Here is a 22,029-nt window from a genome sequence, read left to right as displayed (position 1 = left end):
CAAGAAAATTACATCTGACCTTTGGAATAAGTTCTTAGTGTGATTCTAGCCAAATCCACATTTGTCACAGTTTCTTTAACACACTGCATATTCTCCAGAGTGATTCAAGTCCAAAAAATGTTTTAAAAAAGCCAGATACATAATTCAAGAAGTGCTGTCAAATTTATTTTACCATGCCAAAGAGAATCCAAAGGCGTGTGATGCAGGATGCATCTTCTTCATAAGACAACGTGTCAGAACACTGTTGGGAAACAGTAGAACTGGTACAGGCAAGAGAAGAAAGGGTTCCGAAAGCTGACATTTAACCAAGCTTTCTTGTAACAAAATGCCTAACAAAAGATGTACCTCAGGAGAAACGCATGTTTCTTATCTGTTGGATTTAGCCACTCTCACACATTTTATTACCTTTTCTTCCTTTGCTTGTGTGTGCCCCAACACCAAGAAGCATTTCTCCTGTCCTTTCCTGTTTCCCATCGCTTTCAGATTTGAATTCACACACTTTCTAGACTTACATAAAAGGCTGGTAATTCAGTGTCCAGGGTGCACCCACAGCACATAGTCAGTTCCCCAAAGGAAAGGAAAAAAGGGATAAAGGAGGAGAAAAAACGGGAGCGGCTACATTCTGGGCACAGCACGCAAAGTCCCACCTGTAGCCCTCCTTCCACCACCCATCTCCCTCCCAGCCCCCCAACTCTGGGCCAGCTGCTGCCTCCCCAGGGAAGCCCTGGGACAAGGCACGAGTTTAGGGTAAGGGGTGTTGTTACTGGATTTGGGATGAGACCTCCTGGGAAGCGAGAGCGAAGGCGTGGAGCCGGAGCACCCGCCGAGGCACGGTTTGCTACCAGGTGGTACCGCACTGAACCGCGCCACGCGAGGGGTCAGCGCTAACTGCTCCGCCGGCCTCATCTTTGGGCGGCACTCTCGTGTCCAGGCACGGTGGCACAGAGCAGCGCATTTTCTGCATATTCACTGCACTCTGCATCTGAATAGTAAGTCCTTGCTTAATTGCAACGTCTAGATTAAACGTACCGGAATAACTCGGGAGAAAAGGAGAAGCGAATGCTGTAAAACCAGAGAAACTTGCTGCATCGACTTACCCTAACTGGGCTTCTCCTCCTGTCACAGTACGGCTTGAAGTATAGCACTGACAGCCCGCTTAGGTTTGAAGACTGATGATCCACAGACCCCATAGCACTGACTCCTCACGTTTCCTCCAAGCTGTATTACTTATCTGAACCAGATAAGTAATCTGGTGGGGGGTTTTTTGGTGGGGGTAGGCAACATTGTTTTTTATTGTGAGAAAGGAGGATGTACACTTCTACCAGCTCTGCTCTTAAGTGTTGTATCACCCTTGAAAATCAACACCTTTTGCTCACATAAACTGATTTTGGAGCACTGCAGTCTTCCCAATCTTTAAAACACCAGCTTCCATCACAATGTTTCATCCTCAGCTAAAAACGCTTGCTTTAAACACAGCATTAGCAAGTCAATAAAAAAAAATCTTATTTAATGCCTAAGAAGCCAGTAGTGTAGTATCTTGTAGATGTGAGTAGCCTTTTTGAAAGGCACAGCCCTATTATTTCCATGAAATCATATGACACAGACCATTACTTAATGTTTAATTGTTGCAGTCCTCGGTGTTTTAACTTATTTATATAGATAGACAAACACAGAGGCCGCTCTTTTCGTCACAACCTTTGCCAGAAAGCACACATGCTTCCACGCGTTTGTAGCCAAGCCTGCTACAAGATGGTTTATTTACAAAACAAAACCGAAGACTAAAACCCACCCAACCCATCCTGACTAAAGCCAGATGAGACTGGCATCCGAACAGACAGGAGCACCTGCTATCCTGTAAAGGGCGCTCGCTTAATGCGCAGAAAATCTTCCGTAAGGCTGCTCTAATTCATCTGGGACGAGTTCCATAGGTTACTGATGGCAATGACAAGGTCCCGCTGGAGCTCAGGACGGCGTGCGTCACGTTTTGATTTCGATTCAATAGCACAGCATTAGTGCTTTGCATCCCCTGCAACCTCTTCAGGCAGGGCTACCGAATCGAAATGTATAAAGGAAGGTAACTGTTACTAAACCATTACAAACAGATAAAACAAGTAAGAGGTGCCTACTGCGCTAACAGTTAATCAAGATGCCGAATATTTTATATCAAAGGCCCACTAAAGCACTCCATAGTCTGAGCATCCAATATAATGTAACTAAGAAAATACTAAAGAAAGCACTGCTACTAGCTTCCATCCTCTCAAATTTTATGCTTTTGCAACACTAAAACATGACAATAATAAAGTGGGACTAGTCTCGCTATTATTCTTTTCTTTCCTTATTTTTTTTAATAAAAAGAAGAACAGAACAAAAAGCCTCATTCCAGCTTTCCACAGTAATAGCATCGCAGCTTGCAATTTGTAGATATTCTTTATAGCTCAGCTAGCAGGGACAGCCCTCCTCTTCCATTCTTGTCCCTAAATTAAAGCTTAGATTACGTAGGACGATACAAAAACTGCCTCAGCAGAGTTGTCACTTGCTGAGCGAGCGTGCAGAAGGCTAGCTGCACAGGCACACGCACCCCAGTTGCATACCAGCTCCCATATGTCAAGGCTTTAGAGCAGCAGGGTTATTTCTGGCTTTGCATATTAACACTCCGTTCCTCCTTTGGACCAAGGGAAGAGCAGAAAATGTCGATAGTAAAAATAATGCAACCCTCCTTGCTAACGAGCATTTGCACTATTGCTAAAGTGGCACTCCCTGAACATATAAAAGAAAAATGAGAATTGTGTTCCACCCCTCCCCAACACTACACAGTCTCCTCTCCCACCCACGTCTCTCCCCAAACCACTCAGCTCCAGGGGCGACGAGGAAAGCTGCACACTTGCTTGTGGTGCCAAGACCACTAAAAGCGGACAAGGGGCAGCGGCAATCTTCTCAGCCTGGGCAGTGACAGCCAGCACAGCCAAGAGCTCGCAGGCTCTGCCTCAACGCAGACCCTGTGCCGGGTGGCACCTAGCTAAAGCCTCACCTACACAGACGATGAGGAGAGGCAAGCCACGGAGCTGGAACTGTTTGCACCCCCCTGCACCACCACTGGCACCCTGGCGGGAGGGCAACTGCATGTCCTTCATAAAAGCACGAGCCAAGAGGATGGAGGTTTCCCTCCGGTGGCTAAGTCGGGGGGTCTGTTTGTTTTAAACAGACCTAACATTTAAAGAGCTGCCAGTAGGTGCCCCAGCCCTGCAAGCAATGCCAGCCACTGCAGGAAGGATGAACCAGAAGCACAGCAGAGGAAAGGAGAGACGATCTTCAGAGACACTACGTTTCCAGGCAGAGACCAAAAGCGATGAAAGGTCTAAGTACAAAACTTGCAAACCTAGAAGCCATCTTAAACCTTGAAAAGAACGTGAATCCCCACCTTCACTTGCTGTTTACATCTTGGATTGGAAGGAAGAAGGTGGACTGGGTGAAGATAAAATATTTATGGCTCATGACTCTACCACGTCGGTTCACTCCGCAGGATCGGGGGAGCACAGCAATGCCATACAAAGCTGTATAGCAGCGTTTGCCCCCTTTATTTTGTTTGACAGCAACGAATTACACCTCACACTGACCTTTAGCATTTAGATGTATTTAATCCCAAAACTCAAAGTACACAGAGGAAAAAAAAACAACAAAAGAAAGGATAGCTGCTTTGTAAACTTCCTAACAGTCCTTTCTAGCACTAGAAAAAACACTGTTACAGTTCTCCAAACAGCTCTACAGTGACAAAATATTAAAAACAGGATTGTTGTTTTAAATGAACGGGCTTTTCTTCAGGTCTATGCAGCTGATCTGTTTCATGGGGTTAAAACCACAACCGATGCTTCCCTTTCTTACTCCCCATACTCCTGCATCACAGAGCCTACCCTTTGACAGGCTTCGCACATTTCTAGATACACTGTGGATCTAAAGCTGATACTTAAGATGAAGATAATGTGATGAGACAGAATATTCTTATGTCAAAAAAATGAGGAAACGGCGACAGAAGCATGCATAGGTTCTTTGGGCACAAAGTATCTGGAGGTTTGGTTAGAAGCCACAAAAGCCCAGACCAAACATTTCTTCAACGTAAGTGACCCTTGTATTTACAGAACACCAGAAATACAGACTAAATCTCAATTTCTCCTGAAACTGTGGTGGATTTTGTTGTTGTTTTCATTGTTTTTTTAAATAATAGTAATAATCTTCCTCTGGCTCTTTATGCTATTTCCTCTAAATATACTGAAGATTACCAGAAATAAAGGGAATCCTCGGCAGATGATGAAAGTGATTAGAGGCTTAGGAAGGCTTCCATACGAGGAGAGATTATTAAAAAGACTGCCTCGTGTATAGACAAGATGAATGGGAGGGATCATAAAAGAGACATGGAAAATTAGAAGAGACAGGCCAGAGGACATTTTTCATCACTAGAATACAAGAAAAGCAGCAGATTTCTGTATTTTTTTAATGTAAGCCTTTTTTTGGTTGTGTTTGGATAAGAATCAGCTCATCCACAAAGCACTGATTCTACTGCGAGTCTCACTAAGGCTGAGTGCACAAGAAGATTGAAAATAGGAATCCCCATTTGTTGATTACAAAGAATAGCACATCCACATCTGTTCCAGGTGAGATTTTTCTTTATATATAAAGCAACAATTCTTACTATTTCAGATGAAACACTAACAAAAGTTCTGAATATGCTCCAGCGTGAGAGGAATCATCTAACTAGGACTTCCTGCGTCTCTGTCTCAAGCACCTGGCAGTGGTTAAAAGCAGGCTGTATCACTGCAGAGACTTATAACGGGGTGCAGTAAGGGACTCGTGTTTTAGTCGTGCTAGAAGAGGACCTTTCTTCTACAAGACCATATGTATAAATTCATAACCCTGATGCATTGTGGAGGACTCTTGCTCTGTAAGGGTTAAGAGATCAAGAGTGAAGAGCAATGCCCTGACCAGCAGCAAAAAATTCAGCGCACAGGCTTCCGAGATCTAAATAGGACAAGCTGGTGAGCATTGAGAGGTGAGAGCTTTAATATGGCCTTGACGGGCGGTCCTGAAGCACAGGTTAACACAATAAGGCATAAATTAGCATAGTGAAGCTAGTTTGAGCATCAGGAGCATTGGTACTGCGATAGCACAGACCTCTGCACGGACTTGCCACCTCAGAAGCCTGGTGTGGACAGAATCTGAGCACCTCTGGTCTCATTTTGCAGTACTTGCTGCAAAAAACTGAGTCCCTGAGAAAGCACCAAGACACTCCTTAGCTGTCCTGCAGGCTACGTTCAAGTGAGAACAGGACTTGGTACACGCCATCTAAAAATGCAGCCGTTGCTCCCATATCTCGTTCTACTTCCTGGCTGAGGTTGTTTTTGAAAGATTTGGGTTAGTTTTCTGAGTGCTGCAGGAACTGACCGGCAGTGGATGCCAAGTGCAGGGAAGCTGCAGCCCACGGCAGCTGCTATTAGCAGAGGTGAGCTGAACCGCTCTGCACCACGACGTGCGCGCTGCTTCCACCTGTGCCCCAGACAGAGCGAGCTGCAGCGACCCGTCTGGTTCTGGGGAGGGGGAGAGGCAGGAACGGTGCCCCAGAAGGGCACCCTTACAGCTGGGGATGGATGGATGGCTTTCCAGAACCAAGGTAACAAGCCTAGCCCAAATACACACCCACCAAGAAACAGCACAGCAGGAAGGCACCAGTACCATTACACTGCAAACGGCAGACGTTTTATGCCCTGCTCTGTGCTGCCACGCGCAGCACAGCCTGGCCCGGGAAGGGAACAGGAGCCCGACCTCTCCCTCCAAGTACTTGACCTCCTTAGGCAGCAGTAAATCCCCCCACGTTACGAACGACTTGGTTGCCCCTCACTAAAGTATTTTCTTTCTTTCAGGCCCTGGGATCTTTGGACAAGATGTAACGTGGTTCATTGGAGAGTTGTTAGCAGAGCCCAGAAAATCATGCTTCAAGTGGCCTTAAACAGGAAGGTACTGAAGAGACCCGTTGCATTGTGCTGGAGGTGGTTTTTAACTGCAGCAGGAATTGTAAAATCTTTTTCCCCTCAGATTCCAATATTTACAAACTCAGAAGGCTACATTCACAGTAAGTTTCTTTAGCACTTCTGCAAACTGAATCTGGTGATGCCTTCCTACGGTTGTGGCACAGTCTTCTTCCCCATCCACAGAGAAGGCTTTACTTTCTCACGAGAAAAATCCTTAGAAGGGCACATAAAGGACACAGGCAGCAAGCCACAGAGCTGGAGTGGTCCTTCAAAATCTTCCCACGCAAAAACTAGACTCAGTAGCTTATTTTATGCAGACTATGAGGCCCAACAACTACTTTGCCGCTCCTTCCCCCAAGCTATATTAAATGCATCTCGCCCTATTTACTGTACGCTGTCCCCACCATGCTGATAAAACCCACTCCAAGACCTTCTTCACACTGGCAGGTCCCCCAGGTGCGTTGGGTTCCCTGAGCGTCCTCCCACCGACTCTGTACTGCCGCGTTCGTTCTCTGTGTTGCTTTTTGCCATGAATGTTTCAGAACAGGAGCTTTATCTCCAGCTGCTGAGCTGCTTTTTATTCAGTCTCTAAGAGAGAAACAGCATCCTGCTTTCTTGCTTCTTTCCTGCGTAATACCACCGATTGTAGCCGCTCCGGTGCCTGACCACTTCTATCCCCTTGGTTAAGGCATTAAGAGGAATGTAGAAGTTACCCAGGAAAAAATCCTATTTGTCCCTAATAAGCACAAATGGATTTAGTGCAAGCTCTTGCCATCATCTGGAATATACAACCTGCTGCTACCATCTCTGCCAATTATATTACAGGTTGCATGAGATCTGGCACAACCTGTAAAGCCTAGACCCTGGAACAACGCAATTATATACGACTCTAGGAACTCTTCAGTGAGTTACATTTCTGATTCTCATGGCTGCAGAAACAGAAGGAGAGGCTAAACCTGATGAAAATAAACTCAAAACCAAACAGAAGCCCAATACTTTCATAAAACTGTCTTAAGAGTGAGATTTATTTTTCAATACACAGGAACAATACTGAATGTTAATCATGGTACCTCATGCTTTTAAACAGATCAACTATACTATAGGACGGAGGCTTCTGTTTCAACTCTTAAGCATATTTAAAATCAGCCTTGAAGGTAAGCAACTTTCTTCCATGGCCACATTAAGTTAGATAGCGTATTACTCTTTCAGCAAAAGCAATGAAGAGGAACTAACTAGTTCAACTCGTTAAGAGAAAAACAAAAGCAGCACATAAAATTCTTAACTGCATTATGGCTGTTGCACCCAGCTTGCAGGACGAAGAACATCCTAAAGGTCGGGTAGTAAAGCTGCTGACTCTAAAGCACGGCATTATGCAGCAACAACCTGAGGCACACCGCCTCCTTTTCGGCGCTCTCAGTTAATGAGCTGGGAGGGGATGGGAAGAACGGCTAATGTGCAGTACAACAAAAAGCAGGAAGACGAAACAACATTTTTCTTCACAGATAGCTAATCCCCACTCTTCAGACTGTGAAGCTCAGTTACTGACGCACTCGGGATCTCATCCTAGCACTGAAGAGACAACGGGGGATTCCTGCTGATACTCCGAGGCAGCCGGAGCAGGTCCCTCTGCCTCGCGCCCTGCTGCAGCGCAGGGGCTGAAGGAGCCCTTTGCCTTACACCTGTCGGAGCGGAGCCTCTCGGTAAGGATTTGAGGGCTGTGCACACAGCAGAGAGCCCGCTGCCTTCCTCAGCGAGACGCTCACCACGAAGACTACTAAATAAGCGATAAGGTCACGAGCACTGTCTATACACGGTTATCGCGTACTCTGTGAGCAAAGCATCAAAATAATAAGGAAGCTGACCGCGCCAGCGGACCATAAGACAACTATCCCATAAAGTTATATGCCAGGGATATATAGGATTTTTTTCCTTTACCCACAGCACACGCTGACACTCCTTTCAAGCCCTGCCTCCCCGCAAGTTCAGCACCGGGAACCACAGTCGCTCCGTGAGGCAGGATAAAGCCACCCGGCGCGCAGCTCCGTAAACAGCAACTCTGAGAAGGCAGCCCGAGCCCCGGCACCCACCGGGAGCTAGGCAGGGAGCCGCTCCACCAACCCACCGGCGGGTGAGCCCCCGGCCTCCCACCTTCCCCCGAGTTTCTGTCACGGCAGCAGCCCCGCTCCACGACCGAGCCGTCAGGCTGAGGGAGCTGCGGTTGACCCCCTGCATCCCCCCCCCGGCGTGTTACCCGCGTCTTGCGGCGCCGGTGCCGCTCGGGGTCCGAGTAGGTCCTGTCCACGGCCAGCGCCGTGTCGCTGCCCGGCATGGCGGCGGGCGGGCAGGGGTCCCGGCAGGGTCCCGCTAACGGCCGCCCAACCCGCAGCCCCGCGGCCGCGCTACTGAGGGCTCGGGGCTGCCGCCGCGGCGCGGGAGGGCCGGGCACGCCCGGAGGGCGGCGGCAGCGGCTCGGCTGCTCCTCAGCCGGCACACCCGCCTTAACCCCTCCGCACCGGGACGGGGAGGAGGGCGGCTGCCGCCTCCCTCACACGGCTGGGGGCTGAGGGGGCGCGGGGGAGCTCGTGAGGTACAGCTGACCTGGTGGTCACAGCCCCCGGCCTCCTGCCGCTTTGGTTCGGGCTTCTCAAGAAAGCTCCAGCTCTCCACCATCCAGATGAAGTCCAGGGGCCACCTCGAGTTGTACTCCTGTGGTAGATTTCCACTAACCCAGATCCCGTGGCTACGGTGAAGCCCCACAAAGCACAACCAAACCCAAAGGGCTCAGAAACCCGATGCAAGGAAGCACAAGTGCTAACGATGCCGTTCAGGGGCGGTATCAGCGCAAGGTTTTGACAATTCGGAATAGCGTGAGGCCGAGTGCTGCACCTGGGAAGTCCCCCATACGCAGAGCTTTCCACAAAGCATACAAATTCCGTCAAAGCAACTAAATAATCAGTGCTCACATTTTCCAAAGTGGTGGAGCATGACAACCGATGACATTTCAGTCCCCATTATACATACGAGATAAATCCTTCAGTGTGCTAGCATACGGGAGCTTCAAACCGTACTTGTGAACACCAAGGAGAACATATCTTCCAGGGCATGAGCCTCTGCTTAAATTCCTAAGAGTTGAGCAGAATTCTTTTTGCATTTATTTTCAGAATACCTATGCCAAGAAATATATTTAACTCAGTAACGCTGAACACATGTTAAACTCTTGAAAAGTACAAGCTGAATACTCTTTTTACAATCATTCACCAAATTGCACAGGAGAAGTACTTTTCCCTTTTCTGGAATAAGTATAATAGTTGTCACCACTTCTTTGTAACACAAAGTGAACGCGGGGTTCCCTCAGACTGCCTCCCTTGCAGCAGCAGCAGGACTTCCTTCACCTTTTAGGTAGCTGCTACGATGCGCGTGCATGAGTCACGCCGCCTTTCTTCTCTAGTGGAGACAGCAACTGTCCCAAGGCATATGCGTGTATAAACATATGTACATATCAACACAGCGAACTACCCTGGAGGGGATTACAACTGAAAAAAAAAAAATCCCTGCCACTATTTACATTTTTATTGGAATCTCATGTACCGAGATAACACCACTATCAGAGGGAATTATCTGACACAAAGGCCTCCTTGTTTTCATCACATGAGGTCTTCAGAAATGAAAGAACTGACATTCCAAAGGAAAAAAATAAATCCTAGAACTAACCTTCTTGGCAGGTGTTTCTTCTTCAACTCTAACACCATTTTTTTACAAAGTTATGTTATTTTTACAGATGTTATTCTCCAAATTCAAAGACCAATTAAGTAGGGAGTGGGTTTACCAAGGGAAGCATTATTTGCCCTATGCAGTATTCACGTAACCAAAGTCACACACGATGCCTGCACGCAAGTGATGACTTGCCATTCTTCCCATACTTCTGTAGCTGAACAAGACAGCTGAAGCTGGAAGGATGTCGGGAAAAAGCTTTAAAATGGGAACTGGATTTCTTCAGTCCCTCAGCTCAGACATGAAAGTTAATTCATGACTCAAAATGTGCCAGAAGGAGGGAAACTCTGGAGGTAAAGGTCAGTAAGAAATTAAATAGGCAGATGTTGTGGGTTTGGGGTTTTCACTGAAGTGATAATTGCACATTTCCAAAGAGGACTGTGCAGTTTCCAGCACCTAGGATGAAACGTCCTTACTTCCTCAGAAACTTTCAGGATTTTTTTTTAAGCCTTGCCAGACGTAGTTGATCAAAGCATAGAGAGGACAGGTAGATGGAAAAAAGGCACATAAAAGGCTTCAGTTGGTTGGCTTTTGAGTAATACAAGGCTTACTATAAATCATAGTTGATTCAAAAACAGAGTTTTATTTAAATAATGTCAGCTTTATTTAAATAATACCTGAGGCTAGCAAGAAGATCATGAAATATCTCCTCCAAGACGAAGAGATGGGGGTGTGTACTATACATTTAGGAGGAAGTTGTGTGTGGTTGGTCAAAGTAGTATTAACACGTATACTAATACATAAACAAAGAAAGCACTCTCTTCTGCCACAGCTTCTAGGAAGAAAAGATAACACAGTCAGTCTCACAAGACCCAGGTGTGGCATTAGGCGTGCCTTCCAGTCAGGTTCGTTTGCTCGGGCACCGCTGTCGGTGGTGGCAGTCCCTGCCGTGCGTACCAGCTCCTGCAGCTCCCGTGTGCTGTGCCAGCAGCGACAGCCCCAGCACTGAGGGCTTCCCGGAGGAGCTCTGAGCACGGGGCAGCCAGCTGAGCAGCTGAGAACAGCTTCTGGGCACAGCAGCAAGTTGCTGTGGAGCAGAAACAGCAGCTTGGGCAGAAGCACCCATCCCTCAGGTAAGGAGAGCCCTTCCCCACAAGCTGAATTAGAAGCTGTTGCCATCTCAGCAGCCTCTGCAGGTGCCGCTCTTTGCAAGCATCTACAGTAAAGGGCTCCTTGCTTATGTTGGAGATCGATCGTCTGTGTCTTCCAAATGCAAGTTCAGTGTACACCAAACTGTGGTGCCACGCAATCATCCGTCCAGTTGAAGACTGCTCCTTTCCCTTTACTCTTTCCCCCTCACCCTTGTGCACCTAGGTCCTCCCAGGTCTGTAGCTGGAGCAGGATGACTGCTATCCTACAGCACGTTTGCTGAACGCGTTTCATTTTGTTTGGCTGAGCACAGACAACTCCCCTCCTCGCACGCACAGAGCTGGTTTGCACAGCTCTCCTTCCCCACTCCAAAAGACAGGACTGCCCGACCACGGCACAACACTGCACAGCACAGTACTTCTGGCAGCCTCACCAGATACTTCCTCTCACTGTTATTTTCAAAAGCCCACAGACCTGGAATAAATGCTCTTACCACACACTGCACCCATTCTCAACTGAACTTTCAATCCACTAAGGCAAAGACTTCCAAATATTGGCAGGAACTTGAGGCTGAGCTCGAAGTGACACAGGTAGAAGTGGCAGCCCCTAGATGAATTCTCTCATCCCTTGTTCTTCTGACAAAGTAATTTTTAAACCCATTTCTACGGTTTAAGTTAATGATAAAACTGTTATATCATCCCAGCCATCCATTGTGTCAATTTGAAGTTCAGATTTCTCAAAATCATCAACTTCCCAGCTGTCCTTAGAGGCACAGAGTAATTTCATCCTTTTCCAGTGCCTTTCCTCACTTCAGGACACTGGCACCACCCACAGTGATCAACTCCTGATGTCTACATCATTTTGTTGTCCTTTTCTAAGAAGTGACCTTTTAAAAAATGTTGCAAATTACTGAAGGTCCGATTAAGCTTAGGATCGCTGAACAAGGGCATACACCGGTGTATGCAGCTCTCCGTGGGACAGACGTCAGTGCTGGGTTTGCCTCCATTGTCCTGTTTTGGGAAAATAAGATCCCTGGAGGGGCAGCAGAGGCAGTGACCAAAGCAGGCCTGAGATTTCTACGGATGACTCCCATCTCACACCCCCTGCATGAGCTGCGTCTTTGTCATCCATTTCCTGCTCCATGGCCCTACTCACCAGACGCAGCCAATCCCATCTGGGAGCACACGTTTGTAAGAAGAGAACCACATCACCTTTCTTCTGTGGAGAGCCTTGAGCTTCCCAGAATTAAAAATGCTATTATTAAATGCTGTGTTCTGATGTTGTTGGGACAACTGATACATACAGCACTAAGTATATATTGGCCAAGGCACACTCAGGAAGAAGGCAAAGGTCCCTTTTTCCACAACGGCAACATCTGTCCGCTAAACAGGATACTGGGGCTTTTCATGGGAGACTTTTTAACGTGCCCTCCAAACCTTTTTCCAAAAGCTTGTCACAATCAGTCTCCAGGGAAAAGTCCTACGTGATGAGAGACTGTCGGCACCATTTCTAAATCTGACAGCAAATGGGACAGTGCTGAGCGACGCTGGCCTTGCAGTTATCCATGAGCACACGGTCACCGTTCTCAGTGTTTCTGCCAAAGCATGAGCCTTTCACACCCACAGGAAAGGAGATACTCTGTGTGTGCCAACACAAAGTGCCAGGGGATCACTCTGAGATTTACAGGCTGCATTGCCAGGCTGTGACGTTCATTCAGAAGATCTGATGTTGACAAACATTCAGGTATCTAATTAAAATTTTAAATCAGCTCCTCTCCTCTCTGTCCTCTCCTCATCAAGAGGGTTTTTTTTTATGAGCTTTCAGGATGTAACAGCCATGTACATGCAGTGAGTACCCATTCTGTACACCAGAAAAAGCTCCCTGTCTTGGCCTATCAGTGCAGCATGCTGATAGAGGGTGAAGGACAGAGAAGCAAGTGAAAAATTCCAGTTGGGGGTAGCAGAAGTCCTCCCTCTTCTTTCCTTCCCCTGCTTACTATTTATTGTCCCTTGCTCCTTCGGGTCCTTTTCTTGTTCTTCTACAGACAAGGAAATTACGCTGCATAGTTGCCCTCTGCTGCTGCTGGCAGTGACAGCAATAGTGCAAACTACCTGCAGGATGGTGGCAGTGTTTTGCATTTTAAGTGCTATGAGTAAGAGCCACCTTTTTAGCAGACGTAAATAACAGCCATTCTTTACAGCCAAGAGCTTGCCTGGAACCCAGCTATTTACAGTACGGATGACCTGTGTTGCAGAGGCAAGCACAGAAGCCTCCCCTGGGCAATGGGAACGGCTGCTGCTCATCAGCATACAATGCTTTTTCTGCTTCACAGCATGCAATTTGGGGCCCACCTGGGTATGGCTGGATATGAGCATATCCAACCTGTCTGTCCCAGATCAGCCCCCTTGATATTGCTGTGAGGTCTGCAGAACCTAGGCTGCAGCTGGCTGGCAGGTAAAGGTGTGCCCCCTTCCAAAACGTGAATGTGAACTTGCATCCAAAGCGTTCAGACTGCAGCCAGAATGTAGATAGCCTATATCTGCATATCCTGATGGTTATATCAGTGAGATCTACTGTCCCAAATTAAAATAAACAAGGCAAAAACTTGGACTAGATATAGCCCATGAGCACAAGAATTGCTCTCAGGGCATGCCACCTCCGCCCACCATTCAGAGAAGCGCTTGCAGTTGTGTGTAGCTGGGTAGCTGGCATCTGGGCTCCTAAAGGCACTCCAAGTGAATACCAGAGCACCACAGCTTTCACCCTGCTGCTTTTTGGCTGTAGCTTCACAGACACCCCAGCTCAATCTGTGGCTTTTGCTTGCACACAGAGATCGTGCTGGGTAGGAACCTGTCGGCTCTCTTTGCCTACGAAGCGCATTGCATGGCTGTGACTCTGTATGCGTTATGTCACGCTAAATGTGTGGCATCAGTGATTTCCATACCAACAGACAACGTCAAATGCTGGAGTAGGACTTCTTTGCCAGTCAACCAGAAAATACAGAAGGGTTATCAAAGGACAGAAAAATTAATGATTATACAAGTAAGACTACACCTCTTCCTGGTGAGTGTTGTTATATAGCACTGAAACTTGCTGCAGCCCTTCGGGTTTCACTACAGTCACTCTGTTTACAGACACCAGAATGAAGCTCAAGTTTCCTCGCTGCTATCAGGCGACCACCTATGACTCACTCTAACTGTGGTTCTGCTAAATCTTTTTGCACTGCAACATGAAAGCTCTCCTTTAAAATCACCTGCTCAGGGAACTGCATTAAGTATGTTGTCTGATGGGTATCACGCATCAATACACTATGGTTAAGCGTAATACAAACAGAAAGCTCCTTCCAGTTTACTTCTTGATGTGCCAGACCTAAACATATGACGTTCATCTCTGATTTGGATGACAAGGATGTGAAGTAACCTCAACTAAGCAGAAGAGCCAAAATGCCGTTCTTCTTAATTGGAATAAATTTTCCAAGAGTATTTATTCTTCACAACACCAAACTGTAGCACCTGTATACATACTTTTCTGGATCGGAACTATATAATTTTGAGTACTGAAGTTATGATTTAGATCAAGATATAACATGATTTCTATTTTTAAATTTCTTGGTGCTGGCAGATGCTGCAGAATAGTCTGTGAGATAATACAGATTCTAAGAGAAAAAAAAAAACCTGAACTTTTAATGTCTACTCATGCCCTCTTTGACCTTTCAAAACCATAAATTCATGAGCTATAATTTGTTATGAAATCTGGCGACAGTTTTTGAAAGGTTGAATTCTTCTGCTTTGTTCTTTTGCAACAAATAAAATGTATGAGATATCATACAGTTTTTTGGTTTATTTTTAATCCCTGAGACCTGAGTTTAGCAGGACTATATAAACAGAAGCATACTTTGCAATGTTTTTGGAAACTGTAGCAACACAAGCTACAATCCTAGCATTTCAGGGGAGTTCTCCCCTGAAGTTCCATGAAAGGAAAATGTTATGCGTGAGATCACCTGAAAGTGGAATGGTGGGGATACAACATTCATCTATGAGCATAATTTTCTGGAACAAAACTAGTAACCTTTTTCTTTTTTTTCCCCAGCGTAACTTTAATTGAGCTTTTCTTACTCAAGTTACATGAGGAGTGGGACTTCTTTTTCTTGACCTTTTTACCCACTAGAGCCACGTCGATCAAGCACTTTTCTGCGAAGCAATGCCAAGGGACAGAAGCTCAGCCAGCCCCTCTGCCCGCAGAAGCCTGGCCCCGCTGCAGAGCTCAGCAGAGGAGACACGCGGCAGCCGGGCAGCTCCGTGCCTGGAAGAGCCGAACACCCTCTGCACCCCCAGTGCCCAGCGCATACGGAGCTGCTGCCCTGTCCAACACCAGCTAGCCTCAAGAGCTTCTGAAAGATGAAGCTGTATCTCCTCCTGCCTTAAAAAAATAAATTAATTTTTAAAAAAAATGGCAGCAGGGTTGGGGTTGGTCTGATCCAGAACGATGGCAAGTAACTGCCTCTGCTCGAGCTACAAGCAGCTCCCCACTTCTTCTTTGTAACCACCTCAGGCAGTGATTTTCCAGATGTCAGACAGATTTTTCAAGCCCAGTATAAAGGCATGACCTTATCAACAGGAATCTAACAGGCACATGCTTACAAATCAAAACACGGAAGAAAACTGAAAATTATTAAAAATAATTAGAGACTTATTAGTAAAACTGTTCTTTCACAATGTTCCCTTGAATTTATTTCTGTTTGTGTGCCTCACATGCACAACCTTATAAACAATTCTATTTAAATTATTATGAGGGGAGAAATTTAATACTCCAACTTTCCTATTGTGCTAATGAAGATTAATTATTACATATAGATTTTGAAACGTTTGTAATCACAAGTCTTAGTAGAAAGCATTGAAGCAATATATAAACTCTAATAGCAACATAAAATCTCTATTAGCAACATGGCATATATCAGAAGTAATTAAGAGCTCTGGTGACCAGGCAAATAAAAGTTATGACAAAGTAAGACAGCTCGTTGACCAGCAGTTTGAGCTGAGGACAAGTCATATTACAACAATAAACACAAACTATTCAGAAGCAACGGGCATTGCAAAGACCTATTGTATGAGTGGAAAGTGTGCGTACCTCACCACCTGCTCTGACACTCAACAAATCCAACAATTTTCAGCATCTCAGACAAACAGGTCTGCTACAGTTATGAAATGAAGCAACATAATCTTCATTAACACTCACCAAAATCTTGCATTTCTTACAATGAGAGGTTGTTTTTTTTCTAAACAAAGTATTTTCTTATGTTTTCCATTTTTAAAAATACATAGCACAAACTTTCCACCATTTGAAAACTCAGAGAAAATAGTCTTGAGAGTGTTTTTTTTTAAAGAGAATAAAATATTTTTCATTGCAGTCACAAGTTTTCATAAAAAAACCTACCATTTTCCTTCTGTTCTGTTCTGCACTGTTGAAACTCTAGGCATGGCTTGAGGACTTGCTTAGGCTGAAAGGAACCGTTCTGCCTTGGCTGGGAAGCAGAGCAATTCTGGGAAACATACCTGCGGCGCTGCTGGAACTGCACGGAGAGTAATAACACGCAGCTGTAAAAGGGCTCGCTATATATATGCCACCGTTGCGCAGATAAAGACTGCCTGCCCAAGAACGATCAGAGCTCCAGGTGGGTGCTCCCAGCAGGATGACATCAGTGGCCCTGAAACCACAGGCACGGGATGGTATCAGAGGCCTCAGGGCCATAAACACAAATGGCCCATTACTGATACAGACATGGAATAAACGCGTGCAAGCTGCCCTCGGGCAACAACACAGGCGGAGGTGTATTTATATCACACTCTTAAGCTGCAACAAAAAGCAGTGACTGCTTGGGTGACCCTGCTTCAGAGTTAGTATGCAGAAATGATCATTTCAGTACCCTGTAATGCTACATACTTACGTATTGTCATGGCAGAGGGATGTATACCTTTAATGCTCGTGTTTGGTCTAATATCTTACCCTTGAGGCTGGGGTGTAATTTGGATACAACAATGTGGAGCAGGTCAGAGAGCTGGTCCAGGTGAAAACCACCTCTGTCAAAACAAAGTAAATTATTAGTTCGCAACAGAGAGAGAGATTAGTTTGATTAGCTCCAGCATCTGGCTGGCTGCACAGCTCCTCAAGCAGCGGGGCTGACTTAGGCAAGTGGGCAGCCTGAGGGCAGGATACAGGGTCCAGCAGAAGTCAGAAGTGAGGGTTTAAATCGGTCATGAAATCACATTCTTAGTTGCCATGTTTTCCTGTTGTGTTGCAGCATGTTGAGTATATTTGCATCCAGACCCTTACCATCAGTATACTGTGGATCTTTATAGAGATTTAAGATCCTTGTAAAAGATACGGCGTGGGGATACAGACAAGTGTGAAGCCATCTAACATTTATGTATGGAGAGCTGTACAAGCACGGGCACCCCAAAATGGACTGCTTCCCCCTTTTCTAACAGAACTTCAAAAATAGTGTAGTACATTCAGGCCTTACAAATACAAGAAGCAGCTTCATCCAAGCAAAAACCTTGCAGGAAGCTTCAGAGTGACTCTTCTGGTGAACTTGAGATCAGCAACCATATCTGGAAGAGTCATCTCTCTGGGTATCATAATACCAGCTGCTGAAGTTATGACGAGGGAGAGATGAAAACTAACAGGACTGCCTGAAGGACTAAGGAAAATGCAAATGTGGCGTTAAAACATCTGTGGAGATAAAACATCTAAGGTAATAGTTCAAACAATTCTCTGATCTGCAAGGAAAGGGAAAGACTCTCTACATAACCAAAATAAATGACCCAGCAGGAAAACTATGCCCTTGTGTTCTCTAAGAATGTGTCATCTTCTGGGGATGCTTCACTAAATCTGTCTAAAATTTACTCTTGCTACTGATACAGAAATTTCCTCTAGTTATCCGGACTTTGCCTGGTCAGTCCCCCAGACCATAAGGTATTTATTTTTCTATCCAATAGTAAGAAACAAGGGCACATCTGTACACAACTCAGCTTCACTGACGCAGAAAAAAAGCAGATGAACACAATGAAATCAGCGGAGATTTCTTGCATTCCTGTGTAGTGAATGTGGACAGGCAGCAGAGTAAACATCTGAAAGTTAAACAGTGTCCCTGAGCATTTAAAATCCTTAAAGTGAGTCCTCTTCTCAAGATGAGAATAAAAACAAACAAATGCTTAGTAACTGTTCTCAGCAAGACATCTTCAACCCATCTATCAAGATCATAAGTGATTTAAAAACAGAAGAGATTAACAGACCCTAAACCATCAGGTTCCCCCCCTCTCCCCCCCTAGAAGGCACGTTCTCTAATTACGGAAAGCTTTTTCTTTCCTTATTGCATGCACAGAGCTAAATTCTCAGCACCTTGTTTGCGTTGCGACAAACCTCATTTTGACTTGACACCTCTTCCCCCAAAACTTCTAGATAGAGCCCTCTTGTTTCCTTCTGTACCATCCGACCTACACACACCTGGATGTGCAGGTAAGCGTGTGCAGATAAACACCTGCATGTGAGCATTTCCCCCACCCCTAGTTTTTTTCAGTGTTCCTCAGCAGTCACGAAGGATGCTTAAAGTAGCACATGAACAGCCACTATTTTCAACAGGTCCTTATTCTGCACTGTAATCTCAGAAATAAGAAAAATACTAGACAGAAAACTTGACGAGGTTAAAAATACGTTGTTCGAGCTATCTTTTCTTTGTTCATGAGCCATTCCACAGACACGCGCATCTATAAACACACATTATTTAGTTATGCCTCCCCCGGACTACCAGCACTTCACAGGCAGAGCAAGCAGATCAGCTGTGGCACAGGGCAGCGTGCAGGGGAACACACACATCGTGCCTTCCTGACGTCGGTCTGCCACAAGTCTGAGCAGTTGTCAAGTGGGCACTGCGTTAGATGAAGAGTAAATAGTGAAATAGGGCAGGGGGGAGAAAGTTAGCTGCTTCAGGAGGGGCGTAGCAGACTCAAAGAGAGCATTTACCCCAAGAAAAAGAATAAATGGACTTGTTCTGCATGGTATGGCTTGACTGTAGGGGTTTCTGAGCTGATTTATTGCAATAGATTATTTAAAATGTCGTGAAATTGGGACAAACCTGTTGACTTCTGAAACCATTACCAATTTTCACCAGCTAAGGATCCTTCCAAATCTCTTCTGTTACCGCTAATGGGTTTTAGTTCAGCAAAGTGTGGACAGCCAATAAACCACGGAAAAAATCAGTCCTGTAACTGGAACAAATTCTTCTCATGGTCTGCAGAACCATTCAAATAAGACGCAGCACTAGGGTCTGTGGTTTACAAAAGCCCTGCTGGAGACATGCAGTAAAATGTTGTTTTTTAGTAAACTTGAAAGTAATTTTCACCATAAATTCTGGGACACATGGATACCTCTGAATGCTGGATACAGAGCCCTCAGTCAGACTTATTTGTACAGATCTAGATATCTCAAGTAAATATAATCATAAATACATATATTTGTATATATATATACTTATTAAAAAGAGAATATGCAATAAGTTGTAAGATCACAGCACCATTTCTTGAATCACAAGTATGAGACACTCTATGAAAACTTGATTTTTAACACTGAGCAACTACAGTGTTCTGTTATGTCAGTGAGAAAACCACCTTTATAGGTGGGCCTGCAAGCTGGCAGGATCGCTTCCAGCAGGACAGTCATTTAGGATTGAACTGAAGGAGTGCAGAAAAGCTACCTGAAGGCCATATACATGACAGTAGTTTGTTGCTCTTAAGAAATTTCAAAAATATATCCTAGGTTTCTGCATGTATGTTACCTCTGTTTCAAGTCTAATGACAGTAATTAAAGTGATTTTGATTGTCAAGGATTTGATCAGCATAGTAGCGCTGCTGCTTAGACATGCAGGGATTCCTACGCATGAGAAGCCACAATTTTGTTAGAGCTTGTAGATCACGCTGTCAGCACCGATCAGCGTCAGTCCCCGGAGCAGCCGTGGCAGGATTTACCAGGTAGGTGAGGCACTTACTGCAATGGATGCTCAGGAGTCATTCTGTGTACTCTGAATTTCACGTAGTTTTGCAAGGACACCGATGTACTTATGCAAGCACTTTGAAGAATATGCTGACCTTGTCAGATCATGCGGTACCTGAGAGACATCATGAAAGCTCTCTATTTTCCAGGTATTAAAAATGGGCACATACAAGTTGTTGACTTAATTTATGGCCAATGCCTCTTCCATGAGGTTATTTCAAAGGCAAACTGGTATTTTACTGAATTACTCAGGGCTATAGTACACAAATCACTTATTAAAACTAAACTTTCCCTGAATAATTTACTTGGTCTTTTTACTTAATTACTAATCTGTCTTTCCTGAAGATCTGGAGGTGAGGCACTGACACACACACACACATGCAAGGAAAAAAAACACATGGCATTAACTTTCAGACATAGCCACAGCACTAACACCACTACCCAGGGAGTTTGAAAGCCCTCCTGCTGCAACCCTTGATTAATATTCAACCTTGATCTTTCTGCGTCCTTTGATTTCGTGGCTTTCTTGAAAGACTTGACACATACAGGGATCCTTCAAATACCAGTCTGAAGGGTATTTTAATTTATATATATATATATATGTATAAAATTTTCTTCTATGCTTAGCACAGCACAGACAGCTATACCCCAGTGGTAAGCAGATGACACTGTTCCAAGAGCGGAATCCCTCTGCAGCTATCTCGCAGCGGGCTCCATGCTCTGTGTCAGTGCAGGATGAATTTCACCCCTCAGATGGTTTCCAACTAATCTCATTTCTGTCAGCCTCTCTGAAAGATGGAAGGCAGTGGACGGATGCCTCCGACGGATGAATTTGAAATAAATTGTAAAGGAGATGGATGCCGTTAGCTGGGTCTCTTCTGCTGCTGAAGGCTGACGCCTCAGCTGTGTACGGGTGGAAAATTCTTGTCAGCACAGATGGTTTGTTTTGACCGTGCTCTGTCATTTAAATGTTATAATAATAACAGAAATTGGGTTATTTTGTGGCAGCAGCCACTTTTCAAGGGAAGTTAAAAGCATGTGGGCACCGAGAAAGTTATAGCTAATACACAGCATGGCAACACCACCCAGCAATCTGCTGTGCAGGTGACACTGCAAGACACACGAAAGCTTGCCTGAGACAATCCACCGCATCTGTCAGCACGCTGTAATGCAACGGTACCGGGTTTCAAACTCGCCGCGAGGTGAGAGAATTCAATGTAAACAAGCTGCTTATATTTGTCAACACTTATACTGGAGACTGGAAGCCTAAAAAAACCACAAAACCATCCTGCCGTGTAGGAATTGTAGCCCCTGCTTTGCCCAAAGCAGAGCACCCCGCGGCACCCCGAGGCAGCGCACGGCCCCTTTCGGCCGGGCCAGGCCTGCCCTGTGGCGCAGGGCCCGCAGGGGCAGCTGCCGCTCGCCCTGCCCTTGAGGAGCCGGCGTGCAGGCGTGTCCCGCTCCCACACGTCCTCCACGTGGCGTGGTGAATCCTCAGGCTGGGTTTTGCTGTATGAAACCCGCCTCCGGCCTTATCTACAGTGCCGGTTCCTCCAGATGAACACACGGAAAGGAGCGATCTGCACCGGTCTGCCTGGGGAGGACAAGTGGAGCGCCAGCAGCTCCGGCTTTATGCCAGTGGTTGTGGCCTTTCTTTTTGGGAGGACAGCGCTGGCAGTGGCAGGGGCAACATGGTTTGGTGACCGTTCTTCAGGTGCATCTGTACAAGATGAGGATGGTGGTGAGGGCAGGGGAACAGGATCGGCTGCTGAGCTTTGCTCTGGAGGCCTCCACACACAAAAAAAAAAGAGAAGAGTCCCAAGCAAGGAGCTGACAGACAGGAGAGCACACAGCGTCTGGTGTCTGCTGTGCACAGGATGGAGGATACCTGAAACACTTGGACAAAGCTTTCCTGCTCCACAGATAGCCTATTGAACAACCTGCTACCTCTGCCTCCATCCATACAACCCAAGAATCAAAATAAAATACACAGAAAAAAAAAAAAAAAACAACACAGAAATCTGAAGCAACCTTTCAATCCCCAAAAGGCTGCACAAACACTTGACTATGCCTTAACATTTTTATGTAACTTGGAATGTCTATGTAA

The 22,029-nt window shown here is 45.7% G+C and overlaps 1 protein-coding gene across 4 annotated transcripts in view; it reads right to left on the bottom strand.

Annotated features, from left to right (window-relative positions):
• The window catches only part of TMCC3 (transmembrane and coiled-coil domain family 3), a 141,405-nt gene that overhangs the window by 42,289 nt on the left and 77,087 nt on the right, over nt 1-22,029 (bottom strand). The window contains exon 1 of one of the 4 annotated variants that reach the window (XM_083820828.1): nt 16,311-16,427. The exons of 2 other annotated variants lie outside the window; for them this stretch is intronic. In XM_083820828.1, the coding sequence (XP_083676954.1) occupies nt 16,311-16,313 (3 nt within the window). In that variant the 5' untranslated portion in view covers nt 16,314-16,427. Of the gene's footprint in view, nt 1-8,268; nt 8,501-16,310; nt 16,428-22,029 lie in introns of those variants that run through there. One more of the 4 variants, XM_083820830.1, reaches the window with a different exon arrangement.

Source organism: Anser anser, assembly GCF_964211835.1.
Source record: "Anser anser genome assembly, chromosome: 1".
NCBI classification, from domain to species: domain Eukaryota; kingdom Metazoa; phylum Chordata; class Aves; order Anseriformes; family Anatidae; genus Anser; species Anser anser.
The sequence above is the reverse complement of the archived record's forward strand: the minus strand, read 5'-3'. Positions and strand labels throughout refer to the sequence as shown.